At 40.3% G+C, this 22,370-nt stretch overlaps 1 protein-coding gene and 1 pseudogene across 1 annotated transcript in view; one reads left to right on the top strand and one right to left on the bottom strand.

The window, feature by feature from the left end:
- Positions 1-2,291: 2,291 nt before the first annotated feature.
- Positions 2,292-22,370, bottom strand: part of MROH8 (maestro heat like repeat family member 8) — a 41,568-nt gene continuing 21,489 nt past the window's right edge. The window contains exons 8-13 of the mRNA XM_052650506.1: positions 18,385-18,489; positions 13,048-13,183; positions 10,952-11,070; positions 8,126-8,278; positions 6,303-6,463; positions 2,292-2,439 (exon numbers count right to left, since the gene is read on the bottom strand). Coding sequence (XP_052506466.1) covers positions 2,292-2,439; positions 6,303-6,463; positions 8,126-8,278; positions 10,952-11,070; positions 13,048-13,183; positions 18,385-18,489 — 822 coding nt within the window. The remainder of the gene's footprint in view (positions 2,440-6,302; positions 6,464-8,125; positions 8,279-10,951; positions 11,071-13,047; positions 13,184-18,384; positions 18,490-22,370) is intronic.
- On the top strand, positions 3,064-3,632 carry LOC128058147 (60S ribosomal protein L17-like; annotated as a pseudogene).

Below are 22,370 nucleotides of genomic sequence, written 5' to 3' on the forward strand. Positions count from 1 at the left end.
GTCACTAAAAGTTGCCACAGTGAGGGGCATCCTGAAATCCAGAAGGAAACTATAAGGAAACCATTCACATATTTGACCACATACAAATTTAAAGCCCGGGCAAAAAGAAAATTGTCCATAAACAAAGTCGGATGACAGATAATTTGAGAAATGCGATAGTTTTGATATATACAATGCCTTTATATGTCAGGAGGAACAAATGAAAAGGCCTGCTACTCAAAGTGTGGGAAGTGTAGGCCACCTATCAGGAGCACTGGTGTCACCTGGAGCTGATTAGAAATGGAGACTCGCAAGCACCCCTCCTCCAGCCCAGAATGTCTGCATCGGAGAGTGTATTTCAATTAGATCCTTAGATGATGGTGGTTTGCATGTGTATTAAAACTGAGAAGCACTGGTGTGTAGGACATGAAGAAAGAAGAAACATAAATGACCAACTGAAAAACATACATAAATGTTGAACCTTGCCAATGATGGAACTGTAATTAGAATATGCTCCTTTTTCACCTAGCAGCTAGACAACAATGTTCGGTGTGGCAAGGCCATGCTCACACGTGATGACAGAAGGGCAGTGTTCTAGAGGGTCATTTGGGAACAGTACCAAAACTTTAAATGAGCCCACCATTTGGCCCAGAAATTCCCCTTCAATGGACTTTATCCTATGAAAATAATTGGGTATGTATAACAAAATTGATGCAAGCATGATTAAGTTTGCTATAGCACTGTTTTCATCACAAAAGTTTGAAAAGTGTCAAATGGTCACTAATAGGAAACAATAATGAAATAAATGGTTCTGTGTCGTGTATTACCTATTTTTTTAAAGGTAATTAAAACCAATTACTATGCAGCTATGAAAAGGGCCAACAGAGAGCCCTACATATTGGTACAGAAAGTAGTTTGTGTATGGTTAAATGAAAAACAGCAGGTCACCACATGGTATGTACTGTGACGTTATTAATACACGTATAGAATTTTATAGACTAATCAGATTAAATATATACCTTTATCTGCCCTAACACCTAAAACTGCACTGAAAGGACATTTTAGGGATTTTTAAAAAGGCATAAACCCACAAGAGCAGACAGCATAAGAGAGAAGACAGTAGCAGATCAGAGACTTAGACTGAAAGCCAAAAAAATAAGTATGATCACTTAGGTCGGAGAAAGCAGAACTATAAACTGGTAGGGAATAAAAGAAAGCAAAAAAGTAGTCGTGAAGTGGGGTGCAAGAGGGGTGGATTAGAAGTCTCATTAGTTTGGAGTTTGCTTTAATAATATAAACTATTATATACAGGATGGATAAACAACAATGTCCTACTGTACGGCATAGAGAACTGTATTTGATATCATGTGATGAACCATAACGGAAGAGAATATGAAAAAGAATATACATATATATATATGAATAACTGAATCACCTTCCTATATAGCAGAAATTAATACATTATTAATAAAATGAAATAAAATAGACATGGATATGGGGGAGGCTGTGCATGCAGAGGGGCAGGGAATATATAGGAACTCTCTGTACTTTTCTGCTCAGTTCTGCTGTGAGCCTAAAACTGCTCTAAAAAAAATTTATTTAAAAGGAAAAATATAGATGGAAAAGGTATGCCAAGTACATATTTAAGAAGTTTATACATTATAAACACTTTTTTAGGGACATGGTATAGCCATGAGCTAAGAATAGTTTATTGATTTTTAAAGGATTATTTAAAAATATATCCAAAAATATGTGGTGGAGACTGGAGACTATATGTGACCTGAAAAACCTAAAATATATACCACCTGGTCCTTTACGGAAAAAGTTTGCCAACCTCTGCTCAATGTGGGCCTTTGGGAGATATCCCTGGTGGTCCAGTGGTTAAGACTCTGCCCTTTCAGGCAGGAGGTGTGTGTTCGATCTCTGGTCAGAGAACTAAGATCCTGCATGCTGCGAGGTGTGGCCAAAAAATATTAAATAAAAAATAGAAAATAAAAACAATTTTTCAAAGGAAGACCTTTGGTTTCTATTTTATATTCTTCTATATTCTTTGAAATGTTTGTACTCTCTTGACTATGATGATACCCATTTTTTAAAAGACAAGAAAAAGAATGTTTAAGACAGATGAAATCATACTGACTCCTTCACTCATCTCAGCCTCCTCCACATCCATCCCTTGGTGGCGACACTGGTGGATTTATAAATGGATGAGGGAAACAAACTTTGAGAGGAACCAAAAGGAACACTCTCCAGATGGTGCTGGGCCAGTTATCCAGGAGGGCCATGGTGGGCTAAAGTTGGAGGGGCAAAGCTCAAGGGCTTACAGCAACAGCCACATAGGCCATCTTCTCCTGGGTGCCAGAATCATGGCATTTCTGCAGCTTCCTCAGGAGTCTCCAGAGAATCCAGGTCGTTTTGGGCAGCTCCACCTCCAGAGTTCTCCACAACTCAGCCAGATGCCTAGAAATCCCAGAGGAAGAGGGTTCAGAAGAATGGCTTATCCTGGGCCAACCATGACCACGAGCTTCCCAGAATCCGTCTGGAATCCAATCTATAAGAGGTTTTCCTCTGAGGCTCAGTTCTTCAGAATTGCTATCTGATTTCACAACAGTAACTCCCAAGGTTTCATAGACTCAAGTTCCCACAACCTCAGCATGGACGTTAAGACTATTCACAAACTGGTCCTAACATATCTTTTCAATCTCACAACTTCCCTATCACATACTCTGTATTCCAAGTTTCCTACGTCATTTTCATTTCTAACTGAGTCTACAGTTCTCACTTGACCTAAAGCAATAGTTTTCCAAGAACTAGAACAAACACAAAAATATCTAATAATGCTAAAATTACATTTTAATCAATCGAATACAGTTAATACTTTATACCAAATCATATATTTTACATAAGAATCTAGTGTATTAATAGGTAAGCTGAACCAAGTAGTTAAGATTTAAAAACAATGTTCCAGAGAAATACACAAAATTAAGACCACTGAACAATCTGTATTAACTCATTTTTCTTCTGGATGAGTAAAAGTTCTCCTTTATTCCTTTTCCGGTAAGTGGCCTGAGGTGACCTCTAAAAATGGTGCGCTATTCACTCGACCCAGAAAACTCCACAAAATCATGCACATCAAGAGGTTCAAATCTTCGTGTTCACTTTAAGAACACTCGTGAAACTGCCCAGGCCATAAAGGATATGCATATCCAAAAAGCCACCAAATATCTGAAGGATATCACTTTAAAGAAGCAATGTGTGCCATTCCATTGTTACAACGGCTGAGTTGGTAGGTGTGCACAGGCCAAACAGTGGGGCTGGACGCAGGGTTGGTGACCCTAAAAATTTTTACTGTATTTTTTACTGAATTTTTACTGAACATGCTCAAAAATGCAGAGAGTAATGCTGAACTTACGGGCTTAGATGTAGATTCTCTGGTCATTGAGCACATCCAGGTGAACAAAGTCCCCAAAATGCGGTGCAGGACTTACAGAGCTCACGGTTGGATCAACCCTTACATGAGCTCTCCCTGCCACATTGAAATGATCCTTATTGAAAAAGAACAGATTGTTCCTAAACCAGAAGAGGAAGTTGCACAGAAGAAAAATATATCCCAGAAGAAACTGAAGAAACAAAAACTTATGGCCAGGGAATAAACGCTGCAAAAAATAAGTGCAAAAAAAGTAAAAAAAAGAAAAAAGTTCTCCTTAATTTGATGCAGTGGGGTAAAACATCTAAGTTCAGCTTCCCTGGTGGCTCAGACAGTAAAGCGTCTGCCTATAGTGTGGGAGAGCCGGGTTTGATCCCTAGGTCAGGAAGATTCTCTGGAGAAGGAAATGGCAACGTACTCCAGTAATTTTGCCTGGAAAATCCCATGGACGGAGGAGCCTGGTAGGCTACAGTCCACGGGATCGCAAAGAGTCGGACACGACTGAGTAACTAAACTTTCTTTCAGCTTACAGAAAACATTAGCACTGCACCAAGACATTATATGAAACCCATTCATTGAAACCAGTTTTGAAACAATTTTCAAACAGTTTAAAGCTGAGAAATCTTCAGCAAGTAGTGCTGGGAAACCTGCATGTAAATCAATGAAATTAGAACACTCCCTCATACCATACACAAAAATAAACTCAAAATGGCTTAAAGACTTAAATATAAGACATTAAACTCCTAGACCATAAAACTCCTAGAAAAGAACATAGGCAAAACACTTTCTGACATAAATCGTAGCAATATTCTCTTAGATCAGTCTCCCAAGGCAAAAGAAATAAAAGCAAAAATACATGAATGAGACCAAATCAAACCTAAAAATTTTGCACAGCAAAGGAAACCATAAACAAAACAAAAAGACAACCTACAGACTAGGAGAATATATTTACAAACAATGCGACTGATAAGGGCTTATGAACAGGTCATACAGCTTAGTATAGAAACAAACAATCCAATCCAAAGATGGGCAGAAGACCTAAATAGTCATTTCAAAGAAGACATACAGATGGCCAACAGGCACATGAAAAGATGTTCAATATCGCTAATTATTAGAGAAATGCAAATAAAAACTACAATGAGATATTATCTCACACCTCCTAGTCAGAATGGCCACCATCAAAAGTTTACAAATAATAAATGCTGGAGAGGGTGTAGAGAAAAGTGAACCCTCCTTCACTGCTGGTGGGAATGTAAACTGGTGCAGTCACTATGGAAACAGTATGGAAGTTCCTTAAAAAACTACAAATAGAGTTGCCATATGATCCAGCAATTTTACTCCTGAGTGTATATCTGAAAAAGATAAAAACTCTAAATCGGAAACATATGCATACCAATGTTTATAGTGGCACTATTTACAATAGCCAAGACATGGAAACAACTTAAGTGTCTATCAACAAATGAACTGATAAAGATGTGGTATATATACACAATGGAATATTAGTCAGCCATAAAAATGAATAAAATATTGCCATTTGCAGCAACATGGATGGACCTAGAAATTATCATATTATGTGTAGTCAGCCAAAGACAAACATTATATAGTATCATTTACATACAGACTTTAAAAAAATGATACAAATGAACTTTTTAATAAAATAAAAACAGACTCACAGACATAGAAAACAACTTATGGTTACCAAAGGGAAAGCTGGGGGGTGAGGGATAAATTAGGAGTTTGGAATTAACAGTTACATACCACCATATAGAAAATAGTTAAACAATAGGGAGTGACTGTATAGCACAAGGAACTATTAATATATTCAATATCTTGTAATAACCTTTAATGGAAAAGAATCTGAAAAGAATCTAGAAAAAATGTGAATACAAACACTGAATCACTTTGCTGTATACCTGAAACTAACATAACAGTGTAAGTCAAATATACTTCAATTTTTAAAAAGCTAAGAAATCTTTCTTTCAAAATAGTAATTACCCAGAATGACAGTATATAAAGCAGATAAATAGAAGGGTTGCTCTGGTTAAAGTGGGATGGGGCCTGGATGCCTCATTGCCTTCCCCATAAAGCATTTCCTGGAACTTCCAGGGTGCCTTGCCTCCAACTCAAAACCACTAGTCATAAAAAAGCTTCTTCTTTGTTCCCTCTCTGTGATTCTATTCTTATTTATGTATATATTTATACTTTATTATATATATATATTTATACTTTTTTTACATATATATCTATTTTTTGGCTAAATTTTTCTCAAATGTATTGCAGATATCATGACATTCACCCCTAAATCTCCCTTAAATTATCTGTCTCTTAAGAATAAGGAAATTTTCTACATATTATTATTTCACAACTAAAATTACATTAATTTAGTAATTAGTATATGTATTTCAATCTCTTGAAAATTTTCTTTTATAGCTTTTGCTTTTCTTTCAGAATCCAATCAAAGTCATTTATTGCATTTGGTTATGGCATCACTGACTCGATGGACGTGAGTCTGAGTGAACTCTGGGAGTTGGTGATGGACAGGGAGGCCTGGTGTGCTGCGATTCATGGGGTCGCAAAGAGTCGGACACAACTGAGCGACTAAACTGAACTGATGTCACTTTAGTGTCTTTTTATCTAGAACAGTGCCTTTGGCACAATTATTTTCTTTCATGATAAGTTTTTTGAAGAGTTCAGTCCAACTATCTTGTAAAATGTTCTTCATTCTGGATTGTTTCCTTATTTTAGGCATTATGTTCTGATTTACCCTGCAGACATCTGTCTATATCATATCTCAACAAGAACATCCTTAGATTTTTGAGGGCAACCCTGCTCCACGGTACTCAGAGGTGTAGCACACACCCCTACTTAATCCAGAGGCTGTACCAGATTCCGTTACCTGTCATATGGTACCGGGTGACACAGAAGGTGGTTGATCACTGTATCTGTGTACTTGGGCCTGGACATAAGCAGACTCACAATATTTGTGATTTGTTGGCGAACATTAGGCTGGCTGCTTGTGGAGAGCAGGGCACAGATAACGCCCATAATTTCTGGCACCTGAAGAAGGAAAAGAAATCACTTAAGGCCTTACTGCTGTGGGACATTGATAGTTACTGAGGATACTGTAGTTGAGATCCTGGGGGTGACTTTTAATACAGAATGTTTATTATTTTTCAAAAAGTTTATTATTATCAAGACTACTTAAAGTATACCTGTATGAATGTATATGCACATAAAAGGATTTGGAAAAACATATATCCAAACACATTAATGGGTCTTTGAGTGATGGGATATTTACATTTTTGCTTATATATTTTTTCTAATTTTTCCTTATGCATTGTTTTTATAATAAGACAAACTAATAAAAGCTGGAAGGAGGTTGGTTTTTCCCCACTCTGGCTCTGAGAATGGCAGGGGAGTCATAGCTGCCTTCCTCCTACAGAAGTTTATCATATTCAGGTAAATTAAACAAGAGCCACTGGACTTGATCCATTTCTCTGCTTGGACTGCTCTTCCTGCTCCTAGACTTGTGGCTCAAGGTCTCTGTTAAAATGTCAGCTTTTCAAAAGGCAGTCCTTAGTAGCCTTATATAAAATAGCTGTTCTTACCACCAGCTGCCAGAAACGGTTTGAGGATGGGCATGTGATGACATTCTGGCCAATGAACATGGAGGAAAATCAGCTGGGGGCTTCTGGGAAAGATTTTTCTCTCTGATTAAAGGCAGGCAACCTCTCTCTTCTTTGTTGGGTAGTCTTATCTGCTTAGAGAGTTGGAAATTGTGGTGGCTGTCTTACTTATGAATATATGAACAGATTAAGTGGGAATGATGGAAAAACCCCTGGCTCTCTTATAAAGCTGTTGAGTCGCTGGACCCATCCTAGAAAATATACCCTACTTCCAGACTTCTTAATATATGAGCTGATAAACCCTTTGTATAAGCTTCTCACAAATTTTTTTTTTTTTTACAGCTAAAAGCACCCAAAAGATACAAATGCCCATTTCACCATCTTCCAAAATAGTACTGATCTTTTTGTATCTTTGCTATTTTAATAGATTAAAAAATGGGTTTTCATCACTTTAAAATTATTTTAATTCTTATCAAAGTGCAACCTGCACACAATTTTAAAAGTCCAGTGGTATTCAAGGCTCTCTCCGGCCTATTCCCCAGGTCCACGCTCCATAGACAACTACTTTCATCCATTTTATCTCTCCCAGTATGTCCTTCCACATTTATAGATGATATAACCATATTGTTATTTCTTCATGTATCAATTTCATTAAAATAAATTCTCTTGATTTTAAATTTACTAAGTTAGCCTCCCTCTAGGATCACTGATGGCTTGATTTTTAAAATTTTGGTACCTTTAACTAACCCAAATGAGGATCTAAACTGGAGTTACCATTCTCATGTATGTTAATTATTTTTTTCCAAAAAAAACTACAATCTTTTGGAAAATAGGGGCCATACCTCAGATTAAAAAAAAAACAAAACGAAAACCTGCCATCCCTAGCTGCATACACAGTGGTTGTATATGCTTGTTGAATGCATGATTTTTCAGCATTAACTAAATCGACTAAGGCTTTGACCATGGTCTTTCAGTGGTTGTTCTCAGTTATATTCTGCTGAATAGGAACAGCAGGAGAGACCTTAGCATCTGTAGGTGGGGACAGGTCTCTGCCTGCATTTTAAACTCGGGAAATGTCCGCTGAGAGCTTTACCTTCTCAAACCGGGACTGTGCTTTCTTCACCAATGCTATCAGCAATTTCCCCGCTGACCGCTGCATGTGGGGAGGCTTCAGGTTTTTCAGGCCATCCAGGGTAGCCATTACAAACTGGTAGAGCTCATTGGAATTGAGAAAAACTTCGAAGACCTGAGATGATTTAGGGAAAATGAACTTTCAAGATGGATCGTTTAACAGGAAGAGTCCTGAACAAGAAACAATTCTAAGTCAACAATCAGAGAAGCATACAAAGACGTTCAGGGCTCTTTAGTTCTATACTGTTTACAGAAGTGAAAAATTGGAAGCAAACCAGTGTCCCAAGGGACTGTGCATGGTTTCTCACAACTCTGACTTTTAGAAAGACGCTTGGACTGACTTCTCTGACGGTCGGATGGTTAGGACTCTGTGCTTCCACTACAGGGAGCATGTGTTTGATTCCTGGTTGAGGAACCAAGATCCTGCAAGCTGTGGCTCATGGCCAAAGATAAAAAAGCTTGATTACTGAGATCCTCAGAAAGAGTGACACATGATACTTTTATAGAAATAAGAATTAAGGAAAGGCCCTAAAGCTCTATGGATGACAGGAACCCAAGCTTAGCTAAAATAATTTGGAGATGATTTATTAAAATAATGTGTTATTCTGCTTCTCATTGTACTTTCAGCTCAGTTCAGTCGCTCAGTTGTGTCCCACTCTTTGCGATCCCATTTAGCAGGCCAGGCTTCCCTGTCCATCACCAACTCCCGGATCTTCCTCACTCAAACTCATGTCCATTGAGTCAGGGATGCCATCCAACCATCTCATCTTCTGTTGTCCCCTTCTCCTGCCTTCAATCTTTCCCAGCATCAGGGCTTTTTTCCAGTGAGTCAGTTCTTCACATGAGGTGGCCAAAGTATTGGAATTTCAGCTTTAGCATCAGTCCTTCCAATGAATATTCAGGACTGATTTCCTTTAGGATGGACTGGTTGGATCTCCTTGCAGTCCAAGGGACTCTTATGAGTCTTCTCCAACACCACAGTTCAAAAGCATCAATTCTTTGGCGCTCAGCCTTCTTTATAGTCCAACTCTCACATCCATACGTGACTACTTGAAAAACCATAGCCTTGACTAGACGGACCTTTGTTGGCAAAGTAATGTCTCTTGCTTTTTAATATGCTGTCTAGGTTAGTCATAACTTTTCTTCCAAGGAGCAAGCTTCTTTTAGTTTCATGGCTGCAGTCACCATCTGCAGTGATTTTGGAGCCCCCCAAAATAAAATCTGTCACTGTTTCCATTGTTTCCCCATCTATTTGCCATGAAGTGATGGCACCAGATGCCATGATCTTAGTTTTCTGAATGTTGAGTTTTAAGCCAACTTTTTCACTCTCCTCTTCCACTTTCATCAAGAGGTTCTTTAGTTCTTCTTCACTTTCTGCCATAAGGGTGGTATCATCTCAAAATTATTGATATTTCTCCAGGCAATATTGATTCTAGTTTGTGGTTCATCTATCCAGGCATTTCACATGATGTACTCTGCATCTAAGTTAAATAAAGCCGGGTGAGAATATGCAGCCTTGACATACTCCTTTCCCCATTTGTAACCAGTCTGTTGTTCCATGTCCAGTTCTAACTGTTGCTTCTTGACCTGCATACAGAGTTCTCAAGAGGCAGGTCAGGTGGTCTGGTATTCCCATCTCTTTAAGAATTTTCCACAGTTTGTATGTGACAGTGAATAAAGTCCTCCACATAATTATAATAGGTATAATCTACTAGGCACTTAGCAAGTGATTGGCAGTAAGCAAAGGATTTTCTGTACTGTATCTCATTTGACTCTCACAACAACTGAATTACCCTAATTTTTACAGATGTTCATATACAGATGAAGAAACTGATGTAAAGATTATTTGCCTGGCACCTTAGACCATACGTGAATAAGATCTGTAGGCTTTTTTTTCTGCGTATCACCTACTGTTGCTTAGTCTCTCAGTTGTGTCTGACTCTTTTGTGACCCCATGGTCTGTAGCCCCCAGGCTCCTCTGTCCATGGGATTTCCCAGGCAAGAAATACTGGAGCGGGCTGCCATTTCCTCTGCAGGGGATCTTCCCAACCCAGGTCTCCTGCATTGGCAGGTGGGCTCTCTACCACCGAGCTACCAGGGAAGACCCTGATACCTAGAAGATGTTTGGCATTTGTGGAGCACTGAATAATTACATTAACAAAGAAGTGTATGGCTTTTTAATTGTTGTATTTGGATCAATTACACCCATTTTTTTTGGAATTAGAGTTTTCTTTTAAGTCTTTTTTGAACTTGTTACAATATTGCTTCTGTTTTATGTTTCGGTTTTTTGGCCACAAGGCATGTGGGATCTCACCTCCCCAACCAGGGATCAAATCCACACTCCTTGCATTGGAAGGTGGTCTTAACCCTTAGACCACCAGGGAAGTCCCTCAAATTCACCCTCTTGAGGTCTCTTTCTGTGACAAGGATTTACATTTGCAAGGGGTTGGGTGGGTTAGGAGGGCAAACGGGCACAGAGCTGGTCTGAAAAATGTCCACACAGTGATACTGGCCTCACTGGCGGTCTGACCTAAATCCCTTAAACTCACAGGGCAAAGTGTGTAACAATTATGGCCATTACCTCATCTCCAAACTATGAAATGTTCAGAAAGCAAATTCTCTGGGCAATCTTGTATGTTTAGTTTTATAAGAAATTAACAGACTTTTTCCCAAAGCAGTTTTATCATTTCACATTCCCATGAATAAATGTATGAGACTTCTGGTTGTTTCCCATCCTCTCCAACATTTTCAAGCTGTCTGTCTTTAAAATTTTAGTCATTCTGATTACCTGGGCAATTCTGAAGGGACAACTATAGAACTGTTTAATATTGTAGAGTTCTAGGAGTTCTCGACATCTTTTCACTGCTCTTTTCAAGTGTTGGCGATTTTTCTTGTCGTAAGTGATACCTGAGAAAATAATATAACATATTAATACTTTCTGACTTATTTCCTTTTTCTTGATTTTGCAAGTCTGGTTGATCTTCAGGTTGAAGTGGATCCCCAGTCTTATTTTTGTCTATTTCACTTGAGTAAAAATGCTCATTTTTACTTTTTACACCCCCTCCCAAAAAAATGGGGGAAGGAATGGATGTTAATCTGATTTGCTTATCTTCTGTGGAAGAGCAATATATAAAAAGAGCTGAAAGAAAAAATAAGAGCTCTTTGTAAGAGCTTTGAGTGATTTGGGAATACAAATGAGGCAAGTTAAACCAATTATTTCCCCATTGGGGAGGACTTTTGAGGTGTCTTCCTTCCTATGAAGCTTAGGTCCCAACAAAAATTTACACAGTTTTGTACTGAGTTTGATAGTTCTGCAATCAGAACTGTCTATGTGTCTAGTTTGGCTGATACTGAGTCTGCCAAGATGCCCTAACAGTGCTTTGTCTTCCTCCTGTTTTATTGTGACTCCTCTTCACTGGAAATTTATCTCTAGGAAGTATCTGAGCTCATGGTTGATCTCTAGGAAGTATCTGAGCCTATGGTTGATCTATAGGAAGTATTTGAGCCCATGGCTGAGGATATTGTTTCTCCAACTATAAGCTCTTTGAGGGATGGGACCTTGCCTGTCTTACTCACCAACACAGCCCTCGAACAAGAAGTGCTTCATAAATATTTGCTGAATGAACAACCAGCTGTGTTCCTGTGGCTATATGTCTCGGCAGACAAAGCTCATACTCAGAGCTTGGGAAGTAGAGCACTATGCTGTCCTTGGTATAAGCAAGCCCAGGCTGGGCAACTGCTGGGTAGGGATAAAATAGACTGCAGACTCAACAGTGGGGGAAGTCTGGGTTAGATATCTTCTGAAGTTTCTTCCAACTGTGGGGATCAGTGATTCACTCCTTGACCACCATGGCCCTCTCTTTGTTATTCAAACTCCCCAAGCTCATACCTGCTGAGTGTCCTTGCTCACACTGTTCCTTCTGCCTGATACACTCTTCTTATCACTTCACCTGACTAAATGTTACTTTTTAGGTTATCTTCAGAGAGGCCGTTTCTGAACCCCACAACTAGATTTGATCCTTACTCACGGCCTCTGTAATTTCCCTTCATAGCAGTCTAATGTTTATAGGAACAGTTATTTGTTGACCCTCTGATTCTCTGATGCCCCCACTAGATCGTGTGTTACCTCTAAGGACTGTGTGTGTGTGTGTGTGTGTGCGCGCTTAGTTGTATCCGACTCTTTGCAACCCTACGGACTGTAGCCCACCAGGCTCCTTTGTCCATGGCATTTTCTGGGCAAAAATACTGGAGTGGGTTGCCATTTCCTTCTCCAAGGGATTTTCCCAACCCAGAGATCAAACCCATGTCTCTTGCATCTCCTACATTGGCAGGCAGATTCTTTACCACTGTGCCCCCTGCAAAGCCCACATAAGGATTGGACCACATATTCTGGTTACTGTTAGATCTGAGTAGTGGAAGAAGTCGCTCAGTCGTGTCTGACTCTTTGCGACCCCATGGACTGTAGCCCACCAGACTTCTCCATCCATGGAATTTTCCAGGCATGAGTACTGGAGTGGATTGCCATTTGACTCAGTAAACGTTTCTGGGATAAACACATAAAGGCAGAGCCAAGGGGATGGCAAGAACTTCTTCTATTTGCAACTAAACTAACTACTCCAGCTTGTCCACAGGGCCACATGTTTTCTGCTCCAACTCCATGGGCATGCACATGGCTGATGCTGATGGGTCTGATCCAGTGTTATCCTTCTAATTATTAAGTCAGTGTGGCTCTATCTTTGCCTAGGGACGGGGTACCCTTCTCTCTATGAACCAAGGTAAAAGTCTTTCTAGAGTGTGGGCAGTGAGTGCCCAGGGAGGCCTGGTGCTCTTTGTGCTATGCTGGAGAACTGACTCAGGGCCTCACTGTCTCCAGGAGCGCCTTACACTTCAGCCTCAGGGTGATGTGCAGCAGGTAGTGCATGCCCTCCGCCGCCTCCTCGGCCACCTCTTTCAGTGGGTCCCCACACAGTAGAGCCATCAGAGCCACCAGGTGTCCAAGTCTTTGGAATCGCACTGGAAGCTGATTAGGAAGCAAAAAAAAAAAAAAAAAAAAAAAAACCATTAGACTGCACTGCATTTGGTGCCTCAGATTTCAACTGTAGAAGTAATTCTCCTGGAACCTCCTGCTCAAGAGAAGAGCCAGTGTTCTATCCAGCCCTTGGATCTTCTGGGTTAACATTTAACATGTGTAGATACAATATATCCAGCAGATGCTATTACATAGGACAAATTCTAATTTAAGTAAGCAACCTGAAAAATGCTTTGTGTATAAAGATATTCTAGCACTGTTTTTATTATTTTTTCTTTTTAAATATTTATTTATTTTTGGCTGCACTGGGTCTTAGTTGCAGCATGTGGGATCTTTTGTTGTGGCGTACAGGCTTCTCTCTAGCTGTGGCTCTCCAGGTCAGTAGTTGCGGCTTACAGGCTTAGTTGCCCTGGGGCATGTGGTATCACAGTTCCCCAACTGGGGATGGAATCAGTGTCCCCTGCACTGGAAGGTGGGCTCAATCACTGGATCACCAGAGAAGTCTCTCTAGCATGGTTTTTAAAGACCACATATTCAAAATAATTGCCAATAGCAATAAGAACTATACTGTTCATGGGGCTCTCAAGACAAGAAAGCTGAAGTGGTTTGTCATTCCCTTCTCCAGTGGACCACGTTTTGTCAGAGGGAACGCACTGGTCATAGCAAACACCCTCTTCCAACAACACAAGAGATGACTCCACACATGGACATCACCAGATGGTGAACACTGAAATCCGATTGATTACATTCTTTGCAGCCAAAGATGGAGAAGCTCTATATGGTCAGTAAAAACAAGACGGGGAGCTGACTGTGGCCCAGATCAGGAACTCCTTATTGCCAAATTCAGACTTAAATTGAAGAAAGTAGGGAAAATGACTAGGCCATTCAGGTATGACCTAAATCAATCCCTTACAATTATACAGTGGAAGTGATAAATAGATTCAAGGGATTAGATCTGATAGAGTGCATGAAGAAATATGGATGGAGATGTATAACACTGTACAGGAGGCGGTGATCAAAACCACCCCCAAGAAAAAGAAGAGCAAAAAGGCAAAATGATTGTCTGAAGAGGGCTTACAAATAACTGTGAAAAGGCAAAGGAAAAAAGAAAAGATATACTCATCTGAATGCAGAGTTCCAAAGAACAGCAAGGAGAGATAAGAAAGCCTTCCTCAGTGATCAATGCAAAGAAATAGAGGAAAACAATAATTTTCTTTTCAAGAAAATTAGAAATACCAAGGGAATATTCCATGCAAAGATGAGCATAATAAAGGACAGAAATGGTATGGACCTAACAGAAGCAGAAGATATTAAGAAGAGGTGGCAAGAATACAAGAAGAACTGTACGAAAAAGATATTCATGACCAAGATAATCATGATGGTGTGATCACCCACCTAGTGCCAGACATCCTGGAATGTGAAGTCAAGTGGGCTTTAGGAAGCATCACTACGAACAAAGCTAGTGGAGGTGATGGAATTCCACTTGAGTTATTTCAAATCCTAAAAGATGCTGCTGTGAAAATGCTGCACTCAATATGCCATCAAATTTGGAAAACTCAGCAGTGGCCACAGGACTGGAAAAGGTCAGTTTTCATTCCAATCCCAAAGAAAGGCAATGCCAAAGAATGCTCAAACTACCATACATTTACACTCATCTCACATGCTAGCAAAGTAATGCTCAAAATTCTCCAAGCCAGGCTTCAACAGTATGTGAATTTAGAAATTCCAGATGTTCAAGCTGGATTTAGAAAAGGCAGAGGAACCAGAGATCAAATTGCCAACATCTACTGGATCATGGAAAAAGCAAGAGAGTTCCAGAAAAAACATCTACTTCCGCTTTATTGACTATGCCAAAGCCTTGAACTGTGTGGATCACAACAAACTGGAAAATTCTTCAAGAGATGGGAATACCAGACCACCTGACCTGCCTCTTGAGAAATCTGTATGGAGGTCAGGAAGCAACAGTTAGAACTGGACATGGAACAACAGACCGATTCCAAATAGGGAAAGGAGTATGTCAAGGCTGTATATTGTCACCCTGCTTATTTAAGTTATGATGCAAAATACATCATGTGTAATGCTTGGCTGGATGAAGCACAAGCTAGAATCAAGATTGCCAGCAGAAATATCAATAACCTCAGATATGCAGATGACACCACCCTTATGGAAGAAAGCAAAGAGGAACTAAAGAGCCTCTTGATGAAAGTGAAAGAAGAGAGTAAAAAAGCTGGCTTGAAACTTAACATTCAAAAAATGAAAATCATGGCATCTGGTGCCATCACTTCATGGCAAATAGATGGGGAAACAATGGAAACAGTGATAGGTTTTACTTTCTTCAGTTCCCAAATCACTGCATGGTGATTGCAGCCGTGAAATTAAAAGATGCTCGCTCCTTGGAAGAAAAGTTATGACCAACCTAGACAGCATATTAAAAAGCAGGAGACATTACTTTGCCAACAAAGGTCCATGTAGTCAAAGCTATGGTTTTTCCAGTGGCCATGTATGGATGTGAGAGTTGGACCATAAAGAAGGCTGCACACGGAAAGATTGATACTTTTGAACTGTGGTGCTGGAGAAGACTCTTGAGAGTCCCCTGGATAGCAAGGAGATCCAACCAGTCAATACTAAAGGAAATCAGTCCTGAATATTCATCGGAAGGACTGATGCTGAAGCTGAAACTCCAATACTTTGGCTACCTGATGTGAAGAGCTGACTTATTACAAAAGACTCTGATGCTAGGAAATAATGAAGGCAGAAGAAGAAGGGGACAACAGAGGACGAGATGGTTGGATGGCATCACCTACTCATTGGACATGAGTTTGATCAAGCTCTGGGTGAGGCGGAAGGACAGGGAAGCCTGGCATGCTGTAGTTCATGGGGTCGCAAAGAGTCAGACACAACAGAGTGACTGAACAACAACAAAAACTATGAATACAACCATTAGGAAACAAGTATCCCAAGAATTTATAATAAGTTGAGAATAAATTAGCCTTGGTGGTTTAAATGGTAAAGATGTTCCTGCAATGAAGATTCAATCCCTGAGTTCAATCCCTGGGTCAGGCAGATCCTCTGGAGAAGGAAATGGCACCCCTCTCCAGCACTCTTGCTTGGAGAATCCCATGGACAGAGAAGTGTGGCAGTCTGCAGTCCATGGGATAACAGTCAGACACAACTAAGTGACTAACTTTCACTTTTCCCTTTTTTCAGGAATATGTGCTAGTTTGCTAAGTGAAAAAGTTAGATACAAAGTTGAGATATACCAACTGACAATATTTTAAAATTTTATTTATAGATATTTTACCATATTATGGAAAAAAAGTCAAGTAGCTGGTCAAAACCTACCAGAAAAAAATATAATTTAAAATAAATAGTGAAGCAAGTAGGACCAATTAAAAAAAAAAATGAAGGCAGAAAAGATAAATGAAGTTAAGGGTTTTGTTAGCATGCAGAATGCATGATCATCTTTTACTCAAACTAGGCCACAGAGCTAGGCTTCAGACTTTCTCAGGGTTCACACATCTAAGAGGATTCACACTGTCTGTAAAGCAAGAAGCAAATAGCTATACAGAGGCATCACGCCTGTTCCTATGATTGAGGCAGAAAGAAATTTCCACTGTGGCTTTTCAGAAAAATACATGGAGATAGTGGAAACAACAGCTTCTACAACCTATGTACACTAAACAGAGAAACATGCAAACTGTATAAGATCTTTCATTCTCTGATAATATGTTCATTCTTTCAATCAACAAACACTGAGTATCCATTATGTGCCAGGTATTGGTTATGACTATAGCACTTATGGATAAGGCACTTGGACTGTCACTGGGGACTCAGTGAACCTTCCTCAGAAAAATCCAGAAGACTGCACCACACAACATTCTGCACAGAACTTTCCGGATGTTCACAGACCCCTCGGCCACCTAAGTTAAGCACCCTTATGTTGGCAATTCTTGCCAGGAAGAAAATGCTGAGGAGGTTCTGCCGAGCATAGGGGAGATTATGTATACGAAGAAGTCATCTGAAACTCTTGTCTTTAGTCTGCAGCCAAAATTAGAGTTTGAGGAAGAAGCATGCATTGTGGTCAAACAATAGGGTAGCCAGTGAGCACAGAATAATAAGGTAGTCAGTGATGGCCAGAAGTCATGTGCTCTCTTTGACTAAACAGAGAACAAGGGAAGTATCATCATTTGAGGGGCTGAGCTTCAGTAAGGAGGTGGCAAGTTTGGATGTGTTTTCAAAGGGAGAAATAAGAAAGGTAGTGGCATGCTGTCCTTTTGATTGTTAGAATATTCACATCAATGGTAAATTGTCTGAGGAATTCTCATAAAGACCTACTATTCCTACTCTCCCCCGACTTCTCTTCCAATTCCTGGGCCTTATTATGCAGATTGGAGAAATAATGGATGAGAACAGAAGAGACTCCAGTGTGGAGAAGATCTACTGAGGACAGAAAGAGATTTTGTAGATGACAAAAAGGATCAGATCAGGAAAGAGGATCTGAGTTTGGGGAATTCTTTTTAGGAATTATGGGAGAGAATTCAGAACTGGAAAGTGAGAATGCAAAAGGGAAATGAGAGGATTTAAAAAGAGGTATTGTAGGAGAAGGAAATGGCAACCCACTCCCATATCCTTGCTTGGGAAATCCCATGGGGAGTCTAGTGTGCAAGAGTCCATGAAGTACAACAGGGTTGGACACAGCTTAGTGGCTAAACAACAAATGGCAGTTCTAGCCAATGTATGAGAGCAAAAACTTGTAAGGAATTGGGGGTTGGGGCTGAAACCAAAATCCTATTGTTTACAGATGTGAATGTCTATTTAGAAAAACCAAAATAAACTGCAAGCAAATATTTAAACTAAAAAAAAATAATAATAAAAAAATAAAAAGAGGTATTGTAGAACCATTTTCTCTGAGATGCTGGGAGATCTTTAAATTGACTTACATACTTATATTTGCCTGCTACACTTTACTGCTTCAAACTCTTGTGCATCCCTTTGGGTATGCAAGATTACTAAACACAATACCTGGCCTCAAGCTGCTCACTTAGGGGAGAGGAGCAGATAAGTGAATAATGCAAAATGTTCTTACATGAGCACCAAGAAGGCACCAGTCTGGGGAGCCATAAACAGGAGGGGAACTGGGCAGTTGAAAGGATAGCTCTGGATCCTGCATCTTCAACTGGAGGTCAACTTACTTGCAGGCTGAGATGTTTGAATAAACACTTCAGAACTTGAGCCATGCTGGCTGTGGCCCGTTCCCGTTCATGGTCTTTGTCTGACTGTAACCAGGGGTCCATGTGCTGTGAAAAAATAAATGGTTAAGCAGCTTGATCTAGGAAAATAACCCAAAAGTCACAAGCTTATATTTTACTAACATTGTTTAATTTCTCTAATAGGTACTCAAAGACTTTCTGATAGAACTGGTTTTCTATTATAATCCTAGAAAATCTTATCACTTAAGATATTTATGCATAACAGGAGGCATTCAATTTGCTTTTACAGAGTATAAATGGAAAACTTGAAACTAACTTTTTACATTAAAAAAAAGGTTTATCAGGAAGATCTGTGATAACACCATATTCTTTTAGAAGATGTGTGGAGGGGAAAGTCCCACATGTAACTCTGTGCATGCACGCTCAGTCGCTAAGTCATGTCCAAATCTGTGTGACTCCATAGACTGTGGCCTGCCAGACTCCTCTGGCAAGAATACTGGAGTGGATTGCCATTTCCTGCTCTATGAGATCGTTCCAGTCCACAAACTGAACCTGCATCTCCTGTCTCTCTTGCACTGGATTACCACTGTGCCTTCTGGGAAGTCTGCCACATGTCACTACCATGTCTGAAAACATTTTCTTAAGTGACAAACCAGTTCTGGTTGCAAATGAAAGTAGTGGGATGACAAACCACCACAAAGATCTAGGGAGTCAGGTGGTCCAGCTTCTATTGGTGCCTATATTCTAGACTTTATTTTTTCTTCATTCAACTTTCCTCAATTATTTATTCTCTACTTCTGTATGTTTTTAGCCTTATTAAATCTATTTAGGAAAGAAAGAAAATCAATGACGTATGTGCTCTTAAGGAGCTTTGAGGATGGGAAATTACATCTAGAGCCAGACATCCTGGAATGCGAGGTCAAGTGGGCCTTAGGAAGCATCACTATGAACTAAGCTAGCGGAGGTGAAGGAATTCCAGTTGAGCTATTTCAAATCCTAAAAGATGATGCTGTGAAAATGTTGCACTCAATATGCCAGCAAATTTGGAAAACTCAGCAGTGGCCACAGGACTGGAAAAGGTCAGTTTTCTTCCAATTCCAAAGAAAGGCAACACCAACGAATGCTCAAACTACTTACTGCACAATTGTACTTATTTCACACACTACTAAAGTAATGCTCAAAATTCTCCAAGCCAGGCTTCAACAGTACATGAACTGTGAACTTCCAGATGTTCAAGCTGGATTTAGAAAAGGCAGAGGAACCAGAGATCAAATTGCCAACATCTGTTGGATCATTGAAAAAGCAAGAGAGTTCCAGAAAAACATCTCCTTCTGCTTTACTAACTATGCCAAAGCCTTTGACTGTGTGGATCTCAACAAACTGGAAAATTCTTCAAGAGATGGGAATACCAGACCACCTGACCTACCTCTTGAGAAATCTGTGTGGAGGTCAGGAAGCAACAGTTAGAACTGGATATGGAACAACAGACTGATTCCAAATAGGGAAAGGAGTATGTCAAGGCTGTATATTGTCACTCTGCTTATTTAACTTATATGCAGAGTATATCATGGGAAACACTGGGCTGGATGAAGCACAAGCTGGAATCAAGATGGCCGGCAGAAATATCAATAACCTCAGATATGCAGATGACACCACCCTTATGGAAGAAAGCAAAGAGGAACTAAAGAGCCTCTTGATGAAAGTGAAAGAAGCGAGTGAAAAAGCTGGCTTAAAACTCAACATTCAGAAAATGAAGATCATGGCATCTGGTCCTATCACTTCATGGCAAATAGATAGGGAAACAGTGACAGACCTTGTTTTTTGAGCTCCAAAATCACTGCAGATGGTGATTGCAGCCGTGAAATTAAAAGATGCTTGCTCCTTGGAAGAAAAGTTAGGACCAACCTAGACCGCATATTAAAAAGCAGAGACATTACTTTGCCAACAAAGGTCTGTCTAGTCAAAGCTATGGTTTTTCCAGTGTTCACGTATGGATGTGAGAGTTGAACTATAAAGAAGGCTGAACACTGAAGAATTGATGCTTTTGAACTGTGGTGTTGGAGAAGACTCTTGAGAGTCCCTTGGACTGCAAGAAGATCCAACCAGTCCATCCTAAAGGAGATCAGTCCTGGGTGTTCATTGGAAGGACTGATGCTAAAGCTGAAACTCCAATACTCTGGCCACCTGACTTGAAGAACTGACTCATTTGAAAAGACCCTGATGCTGGGAATGATTGAAGGCAGGAGAAGGGACAACAGAGGACGAGATGGTTGGATGGCATCACGGACTCAATGGACATGAGTTTGAGTAAACTCCAGGAATTGGCGATGGACAGGAAGGCCTGGCGTGCTTCAGTCCATGGGGTCGCAAAGAGTCAGACATGACTGAGCAACTGAACTGAACTGAACTGAGAATGGGAAATTGTATCTGCCTGAAACAGTCAGGGAAGGATTCATGGAGGAGAAACTTCACAGAAAGGGTGGCATTTCAGGTAGAAGAAATGGGTTGAATTAAGCTAGGAAGGCAGGAAGGTACAAGGCACAACCAGAAACCCAACGTGGCTGGAGTGTTGATGTATAAATAGAAGAGGGTTGAGAAATAATGCCTGGCTTCCCAGGCGGCTCAGTGCTGAAGAACCCGCCTGCCAATGCTGGAGACATAGGAGACTGGGTCGAGCCCTGGGTTGGGAAGATCCCCTGGAGGAGGAGATGGCAACTCACTCTAGTATTCTTGCTGGAAAAATCCCATGGACAGAGAAGCCTGACAGGCTACGGTCCATAGAGTCACAAAGAGTTGGACGCGATTGAGCACAGGCGTGAAAAATAACGTTAAGGTCTGTTGTGGCAAAGATTAGTATCCTTCTGTATAAAGGTGCAAATGATTAATAATAGTTTAAAGGATTATCCTTCCTAGAATAGCTACATCTTAAAAAGGAGAGAGTAAGACGCTTGAACTGCAGTGAATGCACTCCAATGAGTAACACCCTATTGGTGGAATGGCAGCTACTGGAACGGGTACAGGTGATGGCAGGTGGCTATGAATAACCTTGCCTGGTAGGCAGCTGCCTATTTACTCCTTCACGAGGCTGACTGTTTTCTTGATCACTTATTGAAGCCCTTCTATAGTAATGAGCAAAAATAATTTAAGGAATAATTATAGCAAGCATTTAAACCATTTTTGAAGGCCATTTATTCAATACTCGTAGTAATTACTATCTCCGTATAAAGGTGAGAAGACAGACCTCCTTGGTGGTCCAGTGGTTAAGAACCTGCATGCCAATACAGGGAACACAGGTTTGATCTCTGGTCCCGGAAGACCTGACATGCCTTGAGGCAACTAGGCCCGTGTGCCACAACTACTAAGTCCATGTACCTAGAGCCTGTGCTTCGCAACTAGAGAAGCCACCTCAATGAGCAGCCCTTGAACCGCAGAGTAGACCCACTCACCACAACTGGAAAAAGCCTGTGCTTTCGAAGAACAAAGACCCAGTGCGGCCATAAGTAAATAGATAAGTATTTTAAAAATACGAAGACTGCGAGATTAAATTCCTTGCTGAATGTATTTAACCAATGAATGGCAGAGAGTCAGAATTTGAACCCAAGTCTGACTCAACACACAGAGCTGATACTCACCTATTACATAAAGTGAAAGTGAAAGTGTTAGTTCCTCAGTTGCGTCTGACTATTTTCGACCCCATGGACTTGTAGCCCGCCAGACTCTTCTGTCCACGGAATTTTCCAGTAAGAATATTGGAGTGGGTTGCCATTTTTTACTCCAAGGGATCTTCCTGACCGAGAGATCAAACCTGTGTCTCTTGAATTGCAGGCAGGCTCTTTACCGTCTGAGCCACCAGGGAAGCCCCTACTCGCCTATTATGTTGCCTCCTAAAACTTAACCCTTCTATATTTTTTTCTTCCACTTTCACCAGTTAATAGGAATAGTTACCCATTCTCTCCTAATGTCCTGTT

The sequence above is a fragment of the Budorcas taxicolor genome, chromosome 13 (genome assembly GCF_023091745.1).
Source record: "Budorcas taxicolor isolate Tak-1 chromosome 13, Takin1.1, whole genome shotgun sequence".
In the NCBI taxonomy this organism is placed as follows: Eukaryota; Metazoa; Chordata; class Mammalia; order Artiodactyla; family Bovidae; genus Budorcas; species Budorcas taxicolor.